Source organism: Oryzias melastigma, linkage group LG4, assembly GCF_002922805.2.
Source record: "Oryzias melastigma strain HK-1 linkage group LG4, ASM292280v2, whole genome shotgun sequence".
Classification (NCBI taxonomy): Eukaryota; Metazoa; Chordata; class Actinopteri; order Beloniformes; family Adrianichthyidae; genus Oryzias; species Oryzias melastigma.
Window position 1 is genome coordinate 20,383,006 of NC_050515.1, and position 15,317 is coordinate 20,398,322.

General features: G+C 38.2%; 1 protein-coding gene across 1 annotated transcript in view; it reads left to right on the forward strand.

Annotated features, from left to right (window-relative positions):
- The window catches only part of gmds (GDP-mannose 4,6-dehydratase), a 173,163-nt gene that overhangs the window by 7,258 nt on the left and 150,588 nt on the right, over nucleotides 1-15,317 (forward strand). Inside the window, exons 2-4 of the mRNA XM_024279290.2 lie at nucleotides 7,248-7,292; nucleotides 8,658-8,745; nucleotides 9,848-9,957. Of these exons, the coding sequence (XP_024135058.1) occupies nucleotides 7,248-7,292; nucleotides 8,658-8,745; nucleotides 9,848-9,957 (243 nt within the window). The remainder of the gene's footprint in view (nucleotides 1-7,247; nucleotides 7,293-8,657; nucleotides 8,746-9,847; nucleotides 9,958-15,317) is intronic.

Consider the following 15,317-nt stretch of genomic DNA (forward strand, 5'->3'; position numbering starts at 1 on the left):
CCCTGAGGAATAAATGGATGAGTTGATTAGATGGTTAGAAGGAAGTAATGGATGACAAGACCATATTGTTGAGGGGAGAGAATATATTGTGATGAGATCAAAACAACCTAAAATAGTGCTTAATATTTGAGTTTAGATCGAGGTGTCAAATTATTTGAGTTTGTGGTAGAGGTCTGGTTTCACATGTAAATTGCTTTCCTTTGGTAACGCAGCTCCATTATTTTATGTCCTTGATGGCTTAACAGTAAAAAACTGAAAGTTAATTGAGGTGACAGGCTTCCATCTGGATACGCCATCTCAGAAATCACTCACCGAGCCTCAGGAGCCCCTCCGATGCCATAAAATACATTCCTGCTAACTACTGTTCATAAATTTCACAGCGGTGTGCTCCTCATTCTGAATATTGTTGACCGATGTCTCAGTGAAGGTTCTGTGGAGAGATGGTGTGAGTTATAGAAGACCACCTGAGAGCCAAGTCATAGCCGCAGTCCCGAGCAGGGGTTCTGGCCTGTGGTTCTGTTTTATGGGCAGGGGTTACAAAGAGGACAGGTTCACCCCATCTGTTAGATGCTAGAACTTTACCTTGGCTCTGAGTTTCACATTTCTGTCTTCAACTTTTGTATAAGAAAGAAAACAACACTTTATTGCATTATAGCCTCTCTTAGATGTTCATTTTCATCAGCATCTTTTCTTCCTGAAGGACCTTTTCATGCCTTTTCATCCTCTCCTTACTTTATTGAACAGACTTCACTGTTAGCAGAACTGCTGAGGGCCAGATAAAACATCATAAAGCTAAGAATCCATGCACACGTCTCCTCTTTACTCATAACAGTTGCTGATAGCTCCTCATAGGAGTCACTCTTACTCAAACAGAAATCTGTCAGCTCTTGTTTGTACAGGAAAAGAGACACAAGTTCAATTGCAGTAACATAAAATAAGTTCGCAGACTCAGCAGTTTGGGGAGGCACAGCTGCTCATGAAACAACGGCAACAATGACTTATCCGTTTATTTATTAAAAATATTGCACGTTTTTAGACTCTAGAAGTTAAAATTTAAAGTTATTGTTTTTTTTCTTAAATTCAATTAAAGTAATTAACTTTTAAGCAGCACAAACCTGTAGGTTTTGATGCTGCTCAACATGGACCCTATTTGCTCTAATTGGCTTTCAAGAAAAAGTTTCTCTCGAGACACAAATGTTTAGGAGTTAGCGAGTGAAAAGTGTTCTGCCAAATTCCTTTAAGTTCTCCTCTGCAGTTTACCAGTTAAACCCGAAGTGAACAAACCCGCACTTATGCAAAGTTTAAGGACAGGCTTTAGTTTCTGTAGTCAGGAGTTAGTCATTCAATTGTGTGGAGCTGTATGTACTATAGATCTCAACAGTCCTGCTTTTCAGCAGTTACCACACTCGCTTGTGAAACCACCCTGGCTCGAATGACTTGTCACGCTTCATTGCTGCTGACTGTAATTAAGACGATAAAGGGAACAAAATCTTCAATGTGTTCACTGCTAAGACTTCGGTACAGTTAGTCATTCTTTGATTTGAACAGCTAGAATGATTTTTTAAAACTTGGGGTTTAACTAAGGATTCCCCTATGAGAATATTTTATAGAAGTAGCTTACTAATAAAAATAACGTAGTATTTATTTATTAAATTTAAGAAGATTCACTATAGTTGCATTACATAATTTGATTTTTTTTTATTGTTTTATCCATCACTATATGACAATAAATTTTAGCCAGAGGCATTTGTTAGCTGCCTTCAGGTTTAAATGCTATATCAAAAGTATAAGTTCATAACGACCAATTTTCTCTATATTTTTTCTGTTACATTCTAGTTTTTGGCTTTAGCATAAAAACATTACATTCACTAACTGTAATTTAAAAAAAAGATCATCTCAATCTGTGCTTATGCTAAACTTTGCTTTCCTTTTTTGAGCATGGAATAATAATGGATGAATAAATTGTAGCTACATTTTAATGTAACAGCTTCAAAACTCTGGAACGATCTTCTAATTCATGTTAGAGAGACTATTTCATTGCCCGTTTTTTTAGTCCTCTCTTAGAACCCTCTTTTTTAATTTGGCTTTTAATACTCTTTGAAAAGGTTCCCTCTCTTTCTTTTATCTACCACATTTCAATGTATTCTCTGTTTTGTATTATTTGTGACATGTTTTGTTTTAAAAATGTAACTTTATAAGCATTTCTCTGTACAATTTTAATGTAGTTCTATCTTATCCTTTAAATTATTTTAAGTTTTGTCATTGTACAACTCTTTGGTGCTAATTTTTAATAAAGTGCTTTATAAATAGTGTATTATTATTGTTATTAATAATATTATTATTATATTATTAATATTATTAATTAATATTATTATTATCACTAACGAAACGGAACATATTGTAGAAAATGTTATAATAATATTAATAATAAAATAAGTGATAATTAATATGACTCCAAAAATATATAAAAAAAGAAATCTGTAATTGCAAACAAAAGCTACATATTAACCTCTTTAACATTGCACTGCTGTCCATGAATCTGTCGGTCATGGAACATGTAGAAGTCATGCAACTTTTTTTAAATTCCAAAATATTTATGATCAAAAGAAGAATTTCAAGCAGATCATATGAACTTCAATAAAATGCAAATTTAATAGTTTTTCCACCATTTTTATGTGAGAAACATTCATTTAAAGTGATACATTTGTACCAAAAGAAACCATGATCACCCAATGAGCAGAATTGCACCCATGCAAGAAAAACACTAAAAGATATTTAGGAGACTGCCCTCAAGTGGCAGAAAAATGCTAAATTGTGCAGGCATGCCTTTGTGGATTCAGTGCAGTGGGTGCAGAAATCTGTAGGAGTGCTTCATTGTCTTGTTCAGTTTATCTGATCCTAAAATCTGCTCGATTCTGGTGTTTCTCGTTTCCACACAGCAGCCCAACGTTCATGCAAAGCACAGTGTCCATGTTTGCATGTTGTGGTTTGTGATTGCAGCTTCATCTGGCCTAATTGGAGACCACCGCTGAGCTTGCCAGCTTCTGCTTGCGGTCTAAAGAAAACAGATTAAAGTGAATTATTTGTAGCTGACGCACAATGAGAAAAGCAGGCACACGCCTTGTGTGTACATTTGGCTTTAAAAGACAGAAAAGTCCTTCACTAGGCTTAACCCTTCACGCTGGCCAGATGCAATTGTGACATGATGACTGTGTAATGAGACAATAATGATAAATACAACAAAAACTTGATATTTTGCTTGATATATTTCTCCAGCAGAGGGCGCTAACTTCACACTTTTTTCTGGTCTTATGGTTTTATCATAAATTGGTTCATCACAAATACCTTCCTTTAACCCCACAGACAGTAAACTCAACATTTTTGTGTTTTTATTTTATTATTTGACAAAATAAAAATTTTAAATTCGTACATTTAATGTAAAAAAAAAGCCTTATTTCAGAAAATATGGGGGGATTTCGAACTGCCCTACACAAAATGACATTTGCTTCTCTTTCACTAATTAGAATTGGTGTAATCTGCATGTGTAGAAAAGGAAAAGAAGGATTTTTAGTAAGTAAAAAAAATAGTGTGCACACTCACACACCAACAGTGCTATAAGCTGAAATGAATAGTCTCTTAATGTGACCACATGATGATGTGATAATTATGATGGTGGGAATACTGATTGGGGCTAATGATGGCAGGCGGAATGCTGTGCTGATGAGTAAACTTGAGTAACATTTTTGATGGACTGACATAAACATTTTTTTGTTTAACTTGGTTTTAATCACTTTTCTACGTTAGTTGAAAGTTTAAATGTTTTTGCAGTCACTATTTTTTTCAATTTTACAACACAATCCAAGAGTTTTTCCTTAAAATATCTTTGACTTTATCTTGAAAGTGTTTGTGTTCAGTCATGAACACGTTTACAGTAATCTGAAAGTTGCAGAATTGTTTACTCTGGTCTTTATGGATTTAATATTGTTTTTTAAGCCGTCCTATTTCTTCACTCTAACTCGGCCGTGCCTTCCATTTACCTTTTTCCCGTGTACCTGTTTTGTCTAATTTATTAAATTACTTACAGTCGTATTTGAGATGATGACATCCTCCCCAAAAGTTCAGTTTCCTCATCAAGCTCCCTCTATATGTACTCAGGTGAGGAGATGGGTTTCTGTCGTATCGTCTAAATGAGTCTTTAGGGAGTTTGGGATGTTGCACGGAGCTGCCAGGTTAGCATAATGTGTTTATGTGTCTGCCCCGCTCTTCCCAGTAAGCGCCCAGCTCCCCATAACAGGAAACAGCGGGGTGAGGGCAGGGTTTACAGGCTAATATGGCCTCAAAAGAGCCTCTTGTTGGAAAACAGAGCTGCAGCTCTTCAGGCTTGTTTTCCAAATTGGTCTGGCATGGAACGCTTTGACCCTGGCACAGGGGCAGGAAAACATGACACCGGCCGCAGCATTGAACGGCGTGCGGATGGTTTGAAAGGCTGCCAGTGCCCATCTCCCGCGCCGAAACAGGCCGGGCATCTGGGCCAATTTGCTGCCAGAATGGTCAACCTGAAGATGTTGGAAAAAGCAGAAATTCTTATACTGTTACTAGTGAAAAATGTGAATTTAGAAAATAGTCTGTCCTATCTAGGCTCATGGTTACTGTAAAGTTTGGTTTCCTTTTCATTGAAGTGTTTCAAACAGACTGTTATTCGCATTAGCATCCAACACCTGTGTTTATTTAACATTCACTTTTTGTCTATTTAGCGATTGTAACATTCTATACAATTGAAAACCTCTTGAGCTGCGGACACACTGGGCATTCTTGAACGCGTTTAGCCCAAGGTGTTCACACTGATTAAGCAGGGAGGGGCTTCTTCTTCTTCTTCTTCTGCTACTCTTATTTGCATATGTTTCTCACCTACAACTGGAAGAAGCTCGGTGTGAAACGTTGAAGCGCTGCAAATCTTGCTCCAGGCTTTTTCTTTCACCGCTCTATTCCAATATGGAAGGATTGGAGTCAAATAATTCAAAATTATTAATTTCTCCCATGACACTACCAAATCTATGTCTAATTGGTTAAAGTTCAACCTGGTTTAACAAGCAATGCACGTTCAATGCCTTTTGTATGGTCGTAGAAACTTGTGTGGCTAAGTGTAGACGACAACGTTTTCAATGCAAAATCTCAAAGCTTTCATTTTGATAAACTTTTCATTGGAAGGGTGTCGTGAACACAGCCTTTAGGAGTTGACAGAAAGTTTGGCATTGGTTAAAAATAATGTATGTATTTTTTTAACAGTAAAATGTCTACCAGTCTGAAGGTAGACCCATAAAACAACAGAGTAAATGAGCCTCTGTAATGTATAACAATATATATGTTCAAACACCATAATTGGATTAGACACATTTAAATGAACTCAAAGTGCAATATCTGAAAAAGTAAAAAAGACTCTTTAAAGGTAAAAAAAGACCCAATCACATATGTTTTTTGTCTTTTTTTGTATCCCATTTTCTATTAGTTTATTATGCTGTTTAATTGTAAGACTTACTTTCAGTTTCAGACTCAATAAAAAGCAAAATTTTGTCTGCCAGAGATTTTTTTTATTTTCTGAGAAGAATTTTTAATATCTTTGGAAAAAGGATATCTTTTTCATTTTGCAGTATTTTTAGTGAGATGTCAGTGAAAACAGAAATGACAGATGCTTTGATTCATTTCTGCAGGATGAGCAATCATGAAGTAACCAGAGGGGGATTTTGCCTTCTTACTCAGCTTAGTAATTTAAAACAGAAAACAGTCCCCTGTGCTCACCTTTCTTTTTTTCTCAAATTTGTCTGCATGAGTCCCAGGCTGAACACTAAATGAAAATATTTGAGTTTGGTTTGGATGGCGAGGATTTACAGTATGGCATCATCTCATTTCCTTTCATGAGAAGCTGAAATGTCGGATTTTATAAATGAAAGCGTTTTCAGTTTACCAATCTGACCAGCCTGGAGCAATCCACTTATAATTATGGCGGATTCAACAGTCTGTCCTCCAGTTGGTCAAGGACAAGACTTCACATGGTCTTTGATAGAACTGTATGAATCCTGCCCTATGAGTGCAGCCTCTCAACATTTTCTCCAACTTCCACACCTCCTTCAATGCCTCCTTCGCTTCCCAGCCTTCACCTCTGTCGTTTCCCCGAGACCTGAAGAGGAAGCTGGGAGCTGACATGTTGGCACAGAGACTTTGCTCCGTGTGTGCACGCGTGTGAGGAGGATTGAGGCATGAATGACTGGGTTGGAATATTCCGGAGTGTTCCAGAATGTGCGGTTGGAAAGTCTGAACGGGGAAAAAAAGAGGAGTAATATGGGTGAGGGGAACAGGACCTTATTGACACTCGCACACAGACGTCTGATGTCTATGTTTTCTCATTTATTTGGCCGTCACACCTCACATCCCATGACTCTGCATTGAGCTACATTGCGCATACCTTTGATGGCTAGGGTTGAATCTCAGCTTACTTTAGATTTTTCTCCTAAAATATCCATATTTCAGTAAAAAAAATATTAAAGTGTCACTCTGATCATCTGTTGATCCATTTTAAAAGCGTTCCCAGTGGTCATTTAGTCACGATTATGCAGTTTTCGGCAAAATCAAAAGACCTGTGTTATATTCTAGAACATAGTTTCTGTCATCTTTGTAAAATATTAAAGTGACTGATTAGAATATTATTTTTATATAAATATATATATATATTTAGGACTTGTTTATGCATGGCAGGTGATTGGGTCCCACCCCTTTGCCACTCTCTGAATGTTTTTGGGATGGGCACTTGGGCAGAGCAAAAATCTGCGCATCACTTCAGGCCTCATTTTTGCTCTTCAGAATCTAATTTGTGTCAGACAAAATAAGGTATGATAAAAATGTAAGGAGTGGGCACACAACATATTGAAGATGTGGGGTGGGGCAACACCACTTAATGACTTAAATAAAAATCGAGCAAAAGTTAGTGCAATCAGATTAAAGTTGGAGAAATGCATTTTCTTCTCCACAATGAGGTGAAACTGCCTGCAAGAAAACATTAAATCACTAATTTGATAGAGAATATCACAAATTGACTACTAATTGTTTGTTTTTTGTCTTTTTCTAATGAAAAAAGCAGCATAGCATATCATTTTAATGTTTTGAACATTTGAACAGCTCATAAAAAATTATTTCATTTGTCAGTACTGTTCTTCTAATATAATATGTGCTATTTTTTTCCCATGTCTTTTCAGGATGGCTCCTACCTGGCTGAGTTCCTGCTTGCTAAAGGTTACGAGGTGAGGGAAAATTGAAGCACCGCAGGCTCTTGAGAACCGTGATGTTTGAGAGTGCAGACGCACACACAGATGAACGCAGACACTGGCGGATGCCAACACACACACAGAGCAACATTCCCTCGATAAGCAGCGTCCAGCCACAGCAGTCTGTGGGAACTCCAGAGGGATCCTGATGTAATTTGACAGCTCTTACACACACTCACCGACTCGCACCTTCACCTGATAAGACCCCTCATATTGCATGAGCTTTTTAACCTCTGACCTTTAACCCTGGGTCAAACTGTCCACTGGGAAGTGGTTGTTGTTATGAGGTCACCGACTTGTTCTGCTGCTTCGCACCGGAGCTCAAAAACTCAATCCTTTCTTCACAGTAAATCATTTGAATACAGAAAAACTGGAGTTTGGGGAAAAAGGCTTCCACAGCATAAAAAGCACAAGTATCATACACACTGTTATCATGTGGAGCAGACAGCAGAGCTGCTGTCTAATCACTGAAACATTTTCCAACCAGCCCTGCTTTGTGTGTCTGCGCAGCAGGAACTGCAGACGATTGTTTTATCACATTTGTGTGTGCGTCTCTGAGAAATGGGTCAGCTATGTGGAAATTTTGTATCTGTTTGCTCTCGGGCGACATTAAATTAAAACATAACGAAACTACAGGAAATGTTACCTCTCCTATACATTTTCAGCTATTAAGTTACAAAAAGTTCAGTTATATTAGTTTGTTTCTAAAACATCAAAGTCTAGATTGTTTGTGATTTTTTTTTTTCTTTAAAGGAATAGAAACTTGAATTGCATTTTCTAACTAAGTGACATAAAGGAAATACCCCACCATCTTGGCGTTCTCTGTCATCAGCTGCTGCCTGTGGCTAACAGAAAGGAAGTGGATTGAGTCCAGGTTGGAGATGCTAACAGGGAAGGGGTGGAGGAGCTGGGGGTTGGCACTAAAGACAAGTGCAAAGGCAGGCAGGAAGCACACAGTGAATAAAGGAAGTGCGGTCAGGCCACATTGTCCTCCCTCTAATGGACTCCCCTCGGATCAGGTGGTGTTATCTTCACCGAGCAGATCTTCCTCAGAAATTCCCCTCGGAGTGCGGAGCGTAGATTCTAGATCAGAGGGAACAAAAGCCAGGCAGCTGGAGCCAAGCGACATGCCATTACCCTCAAGTTCGAAATGCAAAGTTTTATACCTGTCTTTGATAGACGAGTGTTATGAAAGACAAAGATGGTATCCTGTGCAACCTTAAAACAAGCCTCTAAACTTAAAAAAAAAAAAAAAAAAAAATGGAATAAATTAAAATACGCAGAGCAATGCACTAACAATAACTTGTATGTTTGAGGTTCTTTTGTTTCCTTTGGCCTCAGGTTCATGGTATCATGAGGCGTTCCAGTTCCTTCAACACAGGACGAATCGAGCATCTTTACCAAAACCCACAGACGCACACCGAAGGAAGTAAGTTCATCATTCCTCTGAGCATCACAAATACAGATAAAGACAACTTTTTTTTAAGATTTTGTGGATGATTTCTTTCTGTTGTTCTAAATATATTAAGCAAAGAGACGAGCTCTATCCAAAACAAGCTTTTGTCAAGTTATGCAAGATTTATTTCAAGGTCATTTTAGACTTGTTTGATATTTCCTTGTTTTTTCTGTTTAAACAATTTCAAAGCAACAACACAAACACACACCTAACCCAGACTGGCAGATTTATTAACATAATTATAAATCATTCACGATAACTTAAGTGAAAATAAACAGCTTTAAGGTGAATCTATGGCCAAAAAAGGAAACCGACAAATACATTTATCTAAATCCACAAATATTTAAACTAAATATGAAAGAAAAGGGAAACATAATGGCAAATGCCAAACTCCTTCAGATAGAAAAAGATGGGGGTTCACCCTTGCAGCTTCACACAAATATGATTAACGAGAATGCAGGCAAAATGGAGTGGCCAGAACAAAAAGCACCACCCCAAATCTACACAACAACATTGTTTCTGGAGGTACTTCCAAAATGGGGCAAGGAGCTGTGCAGAAGAGAACTTGCAGCAGAACTTCCCCCTTAAGGACTGAAGGACCTAACAGTGGTTTAAATGCTGCTATGGGCCAATCAGCAAACCACACCATTCAGCAAACCACACCTGAAAATGATAAACAAAGAAAGTTACACAAAGATCCACAAAAAGAGGAACAATGTCCCACTCTGATGTAGAAATAAGGCATCGTCAACACAGAAAGCAAATGAGTACTGCCATAATGATAATATACTCTAAATACCACTTTGAAAGTAAATGACTATTAGCTATTATAATCTATACAGTAGTTGTGTGTTTTAACTTTTCCAAAGTAAGCATCCTCTAGTTCTCGGGTTAAATAAAGGTCATTGTGAATCCTGGAGAATCCTCCCTCCTCAATCTTCCTTAAGGACGTATTATTATCATAAAATGTAATTTGACTACCTAATACCAGTCTCTTGTTGGTAATTTAGGATATGAAACATGAATCTGTATTAAAGATTTTGCTGTGCTTCCTAAGCTGACTGCTTTTCCACAGACATGAAGTTGCATTATGGTGACCTGACTGACAGCACGTGTTTGGTGAAGATCATCAATGAAGTGAAGCCAACTGAGATCTACAACCTGGGTGCTCAGAGTCACGTCAAGGTAGAGAGATCTCCTAAGCCTTTGCAACTTCCCTCACAAAACTGGGTGATGATCTGACCTGGTTAGTGCTGCAGAGCTTCTCTCTTAAGATTCAAATTTATTTCTTCAATTCACCAGTTAAACCCATGTTTGATGATTCCACATTGAGTTTTTTTGTACCTTACAGCGAGTTAATAGGAAATGATCATATATTTGTATCAGAATTACACTCATAGGTTACGTTAAGGGGCTTGAAGCAACTCTCTTAATAATGCATCATCAGTTCTTGCTGCTGGAACTGTTTAAGGGTACGATATTAAGAAGGATCTGTTAACTCTGGGAAGTCAGAAGCTCACATGCGGAGGATGCTGGAGGCTGATGGGACAGGAAGTCATGTTTCTTGGAAGGGTCAGTCTGTGCCACAATCTCCTTTTTGTGTCGGAGCTCCACAGGGATCCCAGGAGATCTGTCGGCGCCGCCTCCCTCCCCCTCTCCCATTCCATCTGACTCAATGTCCCCAGAAAGAACTGATCCTTCTTTATCATTATGGCACTTAGGGTGAAAACTGTCAGAAGTTTAGTCCCATCGTAGATATGTAATACATTCATAAATCCAGTCTTTCAAAAAATGAAATATGTCTTCTTATTAAACAAACAAGATATGGGAGAACTAGGCAAACCACAGTAGGTAACTCTGCTTAACTGGACTCTTGTGACTTTGTGTGTAAAGGGTTAGGTCAAAATTAGCTTGGATATTAAAGAGGGTGTACACATTATTCTAGTTTATACCAAACTTTACACCAAAAATAAACGTATTTTATTTTGTTTTATTCATTCATAACAACTCAAGGTGGAAGCTTTTTTTTCAGTCAATAAATTATTTTACAGGTCAAATCTGTGTGAAACTAAGGGTGTGTTTTATGATAGGCAGGTGGGTGGACCCAGAAGGACCTAAAGCATCGACTGGTTTTTGCTAATGTCAGTAGTCAACATGGCAGTGCTGCTTCAGGTGCAAGTACATGCTACATGGCTATTCCAGCAACCTGTGCTTATTATTCATGTAGGAGAATTTTGTGATTATGGATCCAGGTGATGTTACTATTTCTAAATAGTTTGTTCCAGAAATGTGTTGTTGTTGATTGTACTCTTAGGTTGGCACTCGGTAGTCTTTAATGATGTTCTTAAGCTTTCAAAGTAAACCATATTCATATATATGATCATATATTACATTTTCCACACCAAAAAAACAAATTATTTATGAAATAGTAGTTATTTTTGTGAGTTTTTTTCCCACCCGGAAGTAAAACAACTTGATTCCTGAGGCTCCACCTGGATGACCTTATCCTAGAGCCGATAGAGTGTCTTTGTTTGTCCCACGAAAATAAACATCCATTTTTCTTTCAAAGATGGATGCACATACCATAAATCTGCCCTTTGTTGGCCCGGCCATCGCTACACTGTTTCACAACACAAATACACATGCCCGACCAAAGGGGGTCTTAGAGGAGCCCAGCGTCTAAAGTAACAAACCCCTATTTGAGCTGGAATTTATTGAAGACACAATTGGAAGATATACGGTATTGTTAATCTAAAATGAAAGTTTTTTTGCTGATCACCGCTAGCTCTGTAGAGAAATTGGGTGTTTGTGTTAGACCAGGGCAGAGCAGACTCTTCCTGAAAGAGGCTGTCTCACTCTGTGTCGTCAGATCGTGGGGACCCGCTCGTTTTTGTTTGTGGGTGGTGGGGGTTTGCTGTTGATAACACAGGTTATTAGACTAATACTCAGAAATGCATGAACGGATCAAAATACCCCTTTGGGGCTCTGTATAGTGACAAATGACCAGTATAATGCACTTAAAACCTCAAAAAGTTGTTTTTTCATTGTATGGCCCCTTTAAAAGACAGCCTGAAAACAGAAAGTGAGGCCAATTACAAGGAGTCACACATTTAAAAATGAAATTGTGATCGAGAGAATAGGTGAGTCATCTCTCCACATCCTCTTTGGTCTGAGGTGGTGACTCTGCCTCCACCACCCACACTGAGGATCATGCTGAGGCCACAGATTCAGTGACTGGAAACCCTTGTACTTGCTCAGGGCTCTTGTATTTATTTTTAAACCAATAAATCCATTTCTGAAAGATTCTCGCCACATGTTGCCCAACTCATCTGAACAGCTGATTCCACAGGATTTGTGGCAGCAGTGATGTGGAGCAATTTCCAGTCTGTTTCACTTCTGGGGAAAAGGGCTCTCACAAGAGTCATTCAGCATCTCTCTCCTCCTTCCCACCAGTCCTCTTCCTGCCGCCGGCGTTTTTCAAGGAATTCCTGTTGGGGCCAGATTTTTCATCAGACTTGCTGCCAACAGCGTGAGCCATAGTCCTGCTCTGAGACGGGGAGTGTGGGTGCCGGTTTCCGTTGAACAGAGTTGTCACTGAGAACAAAGTGAAGACTGTTTTCAATTCCTGCAGGGGTCATGTTGGACAGGGAATAGTTAGACTGACACCAAAGGGCCAAATACAAACAGCTGCAATATCAAAATCACGCTAAGAAAACATGGAGAGCTTTTAACTCTTTATTCCAACAATAAAAGGCCCAATAGGTTACATGTGCTGAAGCAGCATTTCCAAGTCTTATATTACTTAATTATAGTGAAAGATCGGGAGATCAGTATTATCAACTGCGATCTGAGTTTAGAATCACATTTTTTTTCTTCCTTTTTTTCCCTTAATTCCAAAGATTTTAACAATACGGTGTTGCACTTTGCTGGTTAAAAAGATAAATGAGAAATCGCAAACAATTTGTGCAAATATTACTTCAAAAATGTAAAAAAAGATTACCTATGGAGTATCACAAGGATCAATATTGGGCCCCAAAATTACTTATTTTATAAATTAATGATATTTGTAAGGTGTCAGACAAAGCAAAAATGTTTGTTTTAGCAGATGACACCAATGGTCAAAATTAAACTATAAAAGATTAAAGATTACTTTATTGTTAATCTAATTTTAGAGTATTTGACCACTTTAATTGTACCCTAATGGCATTCTTTTGCAGAAACATTTACTAGAATAAAAAAATTACAGCTGTAAGACAATGAAAGTTGAAGGCAGCAACAGATTCAATTTTCAATTTTTATTTATATAACCCAAAATGACAAAAGAATTTGCCTCATTGGGCTTCAAAATATAAACAATTGTTAAAAACTAAACAGACTACATAAACTGGTTATCCCTGCCCTTAGACCCTCCCTCCCGGTAAGGAAAAACTCCTAAAAAAACCTGAGTCAGGAAAAAAAGAAGAAACCTTAGGGATTCCCACATGAAGGAGAGATCCTATCCCAGGACGGACAGGCGATACCAGAACTGTTAGAGAAAGATTAGCTTCTACAACTACGTATCTAAAAGAGTTCATTCAGATAAAGCTGAGGGACAAGTGGTGATGAAGTCCACAGTCATGATGAAGCAGAAGTGCAGTCCACGACCAGGAGGAAAGACGACCCAGCAGGAATCACTCTCACTCAGAGATGCAGGATGGAGTCGGGGACGTGGTCCACGGCCAAGAGTGGGAGCGTAGGCGATCCACCGGGGATCTGAAATCTCTCCCGAGAACAACAGATAAAACTTTGTTGTTCTTTTATCGTATTTATGTAACCGTTTACTTTAACTAACTTTTTATCTGTTTTGTTCACGTAAAAGTTGCAGCCTGTTTACTTTAAGGGCTTCATGGACCTGCTAAAGTTCTGATTATAAGATTGATACCAGTGTCTATTACAAGTGTTGTATCTTCTATTCTTTTGTGCTGCATTCTTTTTAAAATAAATAATTTGTGATTAGTCGATGTCAAATACTTGTTTCATCTGTTGTGCGTATCACACTGAAGTTGCAGCATAGAAGAGGAGAGTTGTCTCAGGAGATTAGAAAGAAAATCGTGTTAAAGGTTAAACCTATAAAACCGTCTAGTCAGCCAAATGTTCCATCCAGCAAATACAACTGCTTATATTTAGAATGTTAAGGTCCACAGGGCTGTTGCTGCCATTCCTAAATAATGCCGCAAGAGAAAAAACTGATGGCAAATTAAAAACTTAGTAAGAATATTTACCAAACAGCTACAACAACCTCCAGTCACAAAAAAAATAACTTCAACATCAAAATAAACCTGATAAAATCACACCATCCATCTCATTTTGAAGGCTAAACTGGAATTTACCACAATGGACAGGGAAAAGCCTCAAAACCTCTGGCAGAATGCTCTCTGGACAGAACATTTTGACAAATCAACTCACAGTCAAAAGAAATGCAGGGTGTCAATATAAAATCTTTGTGGAAATATCTGATTTCCATTAGTTTACTTTTAGTAAACTTCTATTATAATTTTTTCCCCTGTCAGTTTGTTGTAGTTTCAGTGACAATTGTGGGTTTTTCTATTTAACAGCAGTTACCAACTATTTAGTCTATGACTATTTATCCAATGAAAGGAACATTTTACTGCATGAATAAACCTCCTAAGATACGAATGAGAATCACATTCTAATAGTTGAGTGTTCACAGTAATCTGTTGTGCATCTGAACGTTCAACACAACCCCTTTGTGTTGTCTCACCGAAGCGCTTCACAGGAAGGGCACGAACAAAACCCTTCAATACGTGTCTCCGTCTGTACATTTTCCCACCTGCAGCTGCTACAGTAGACACACCGGGCGACAGGTTAAAATATTATCACACTTTGCTCATGACTTCCAAAAAGGGTACATGAATGGAGGGGTGAAAAGAGAGATGGAGATGGACATGGAAGGAGGTCAAGAGATGGACTTCCTTTATGCATATCCATATCTGGATTTCTCTGTAACAAAACTATTATCTTCTCTCTCATTCTCTCCTCCTTTGGTCTCTCCCTCATCCGGGTTTGCTGAGGCTCCCACGCCAGACACACAGGATTTAACACGCCTGTTTCCCCACAAAGCTCTGCTGTGTTTGTGCTCTCTGTTGATGTGTTTATAGGCTTTTAGTGACTGTTGTGAAGCCTGCCAGCAGTTTACTCACTTACATGGGGGGTAAAACCATAACTTACTACAGTTTGCCGGCCTATTATGCAATCTGTCTTGGCGATGTATTTCAGTTGTTTTGACTTTTTGTGTCTCTTCCAGTAGCCTGTGTGGGCAGAAGATATTGTAGGGTTTAGACCAACAATGACTTGCCTTTTGAGTAGTTCAAAAGAAAAACATGTTTCTGATACTTGTTTGTATGTCTCTGAAAGGGAATTATAAGTTGTTATGTTTTGCAAAGATTGCTTAAAACTCTTGTTGTTTTACTAAGTAAATTGAATCAACTAAAGGTCATAGAAATTCATTTCAACCATGTATGTGTCCTAAAAGACCTTAAAAAAGT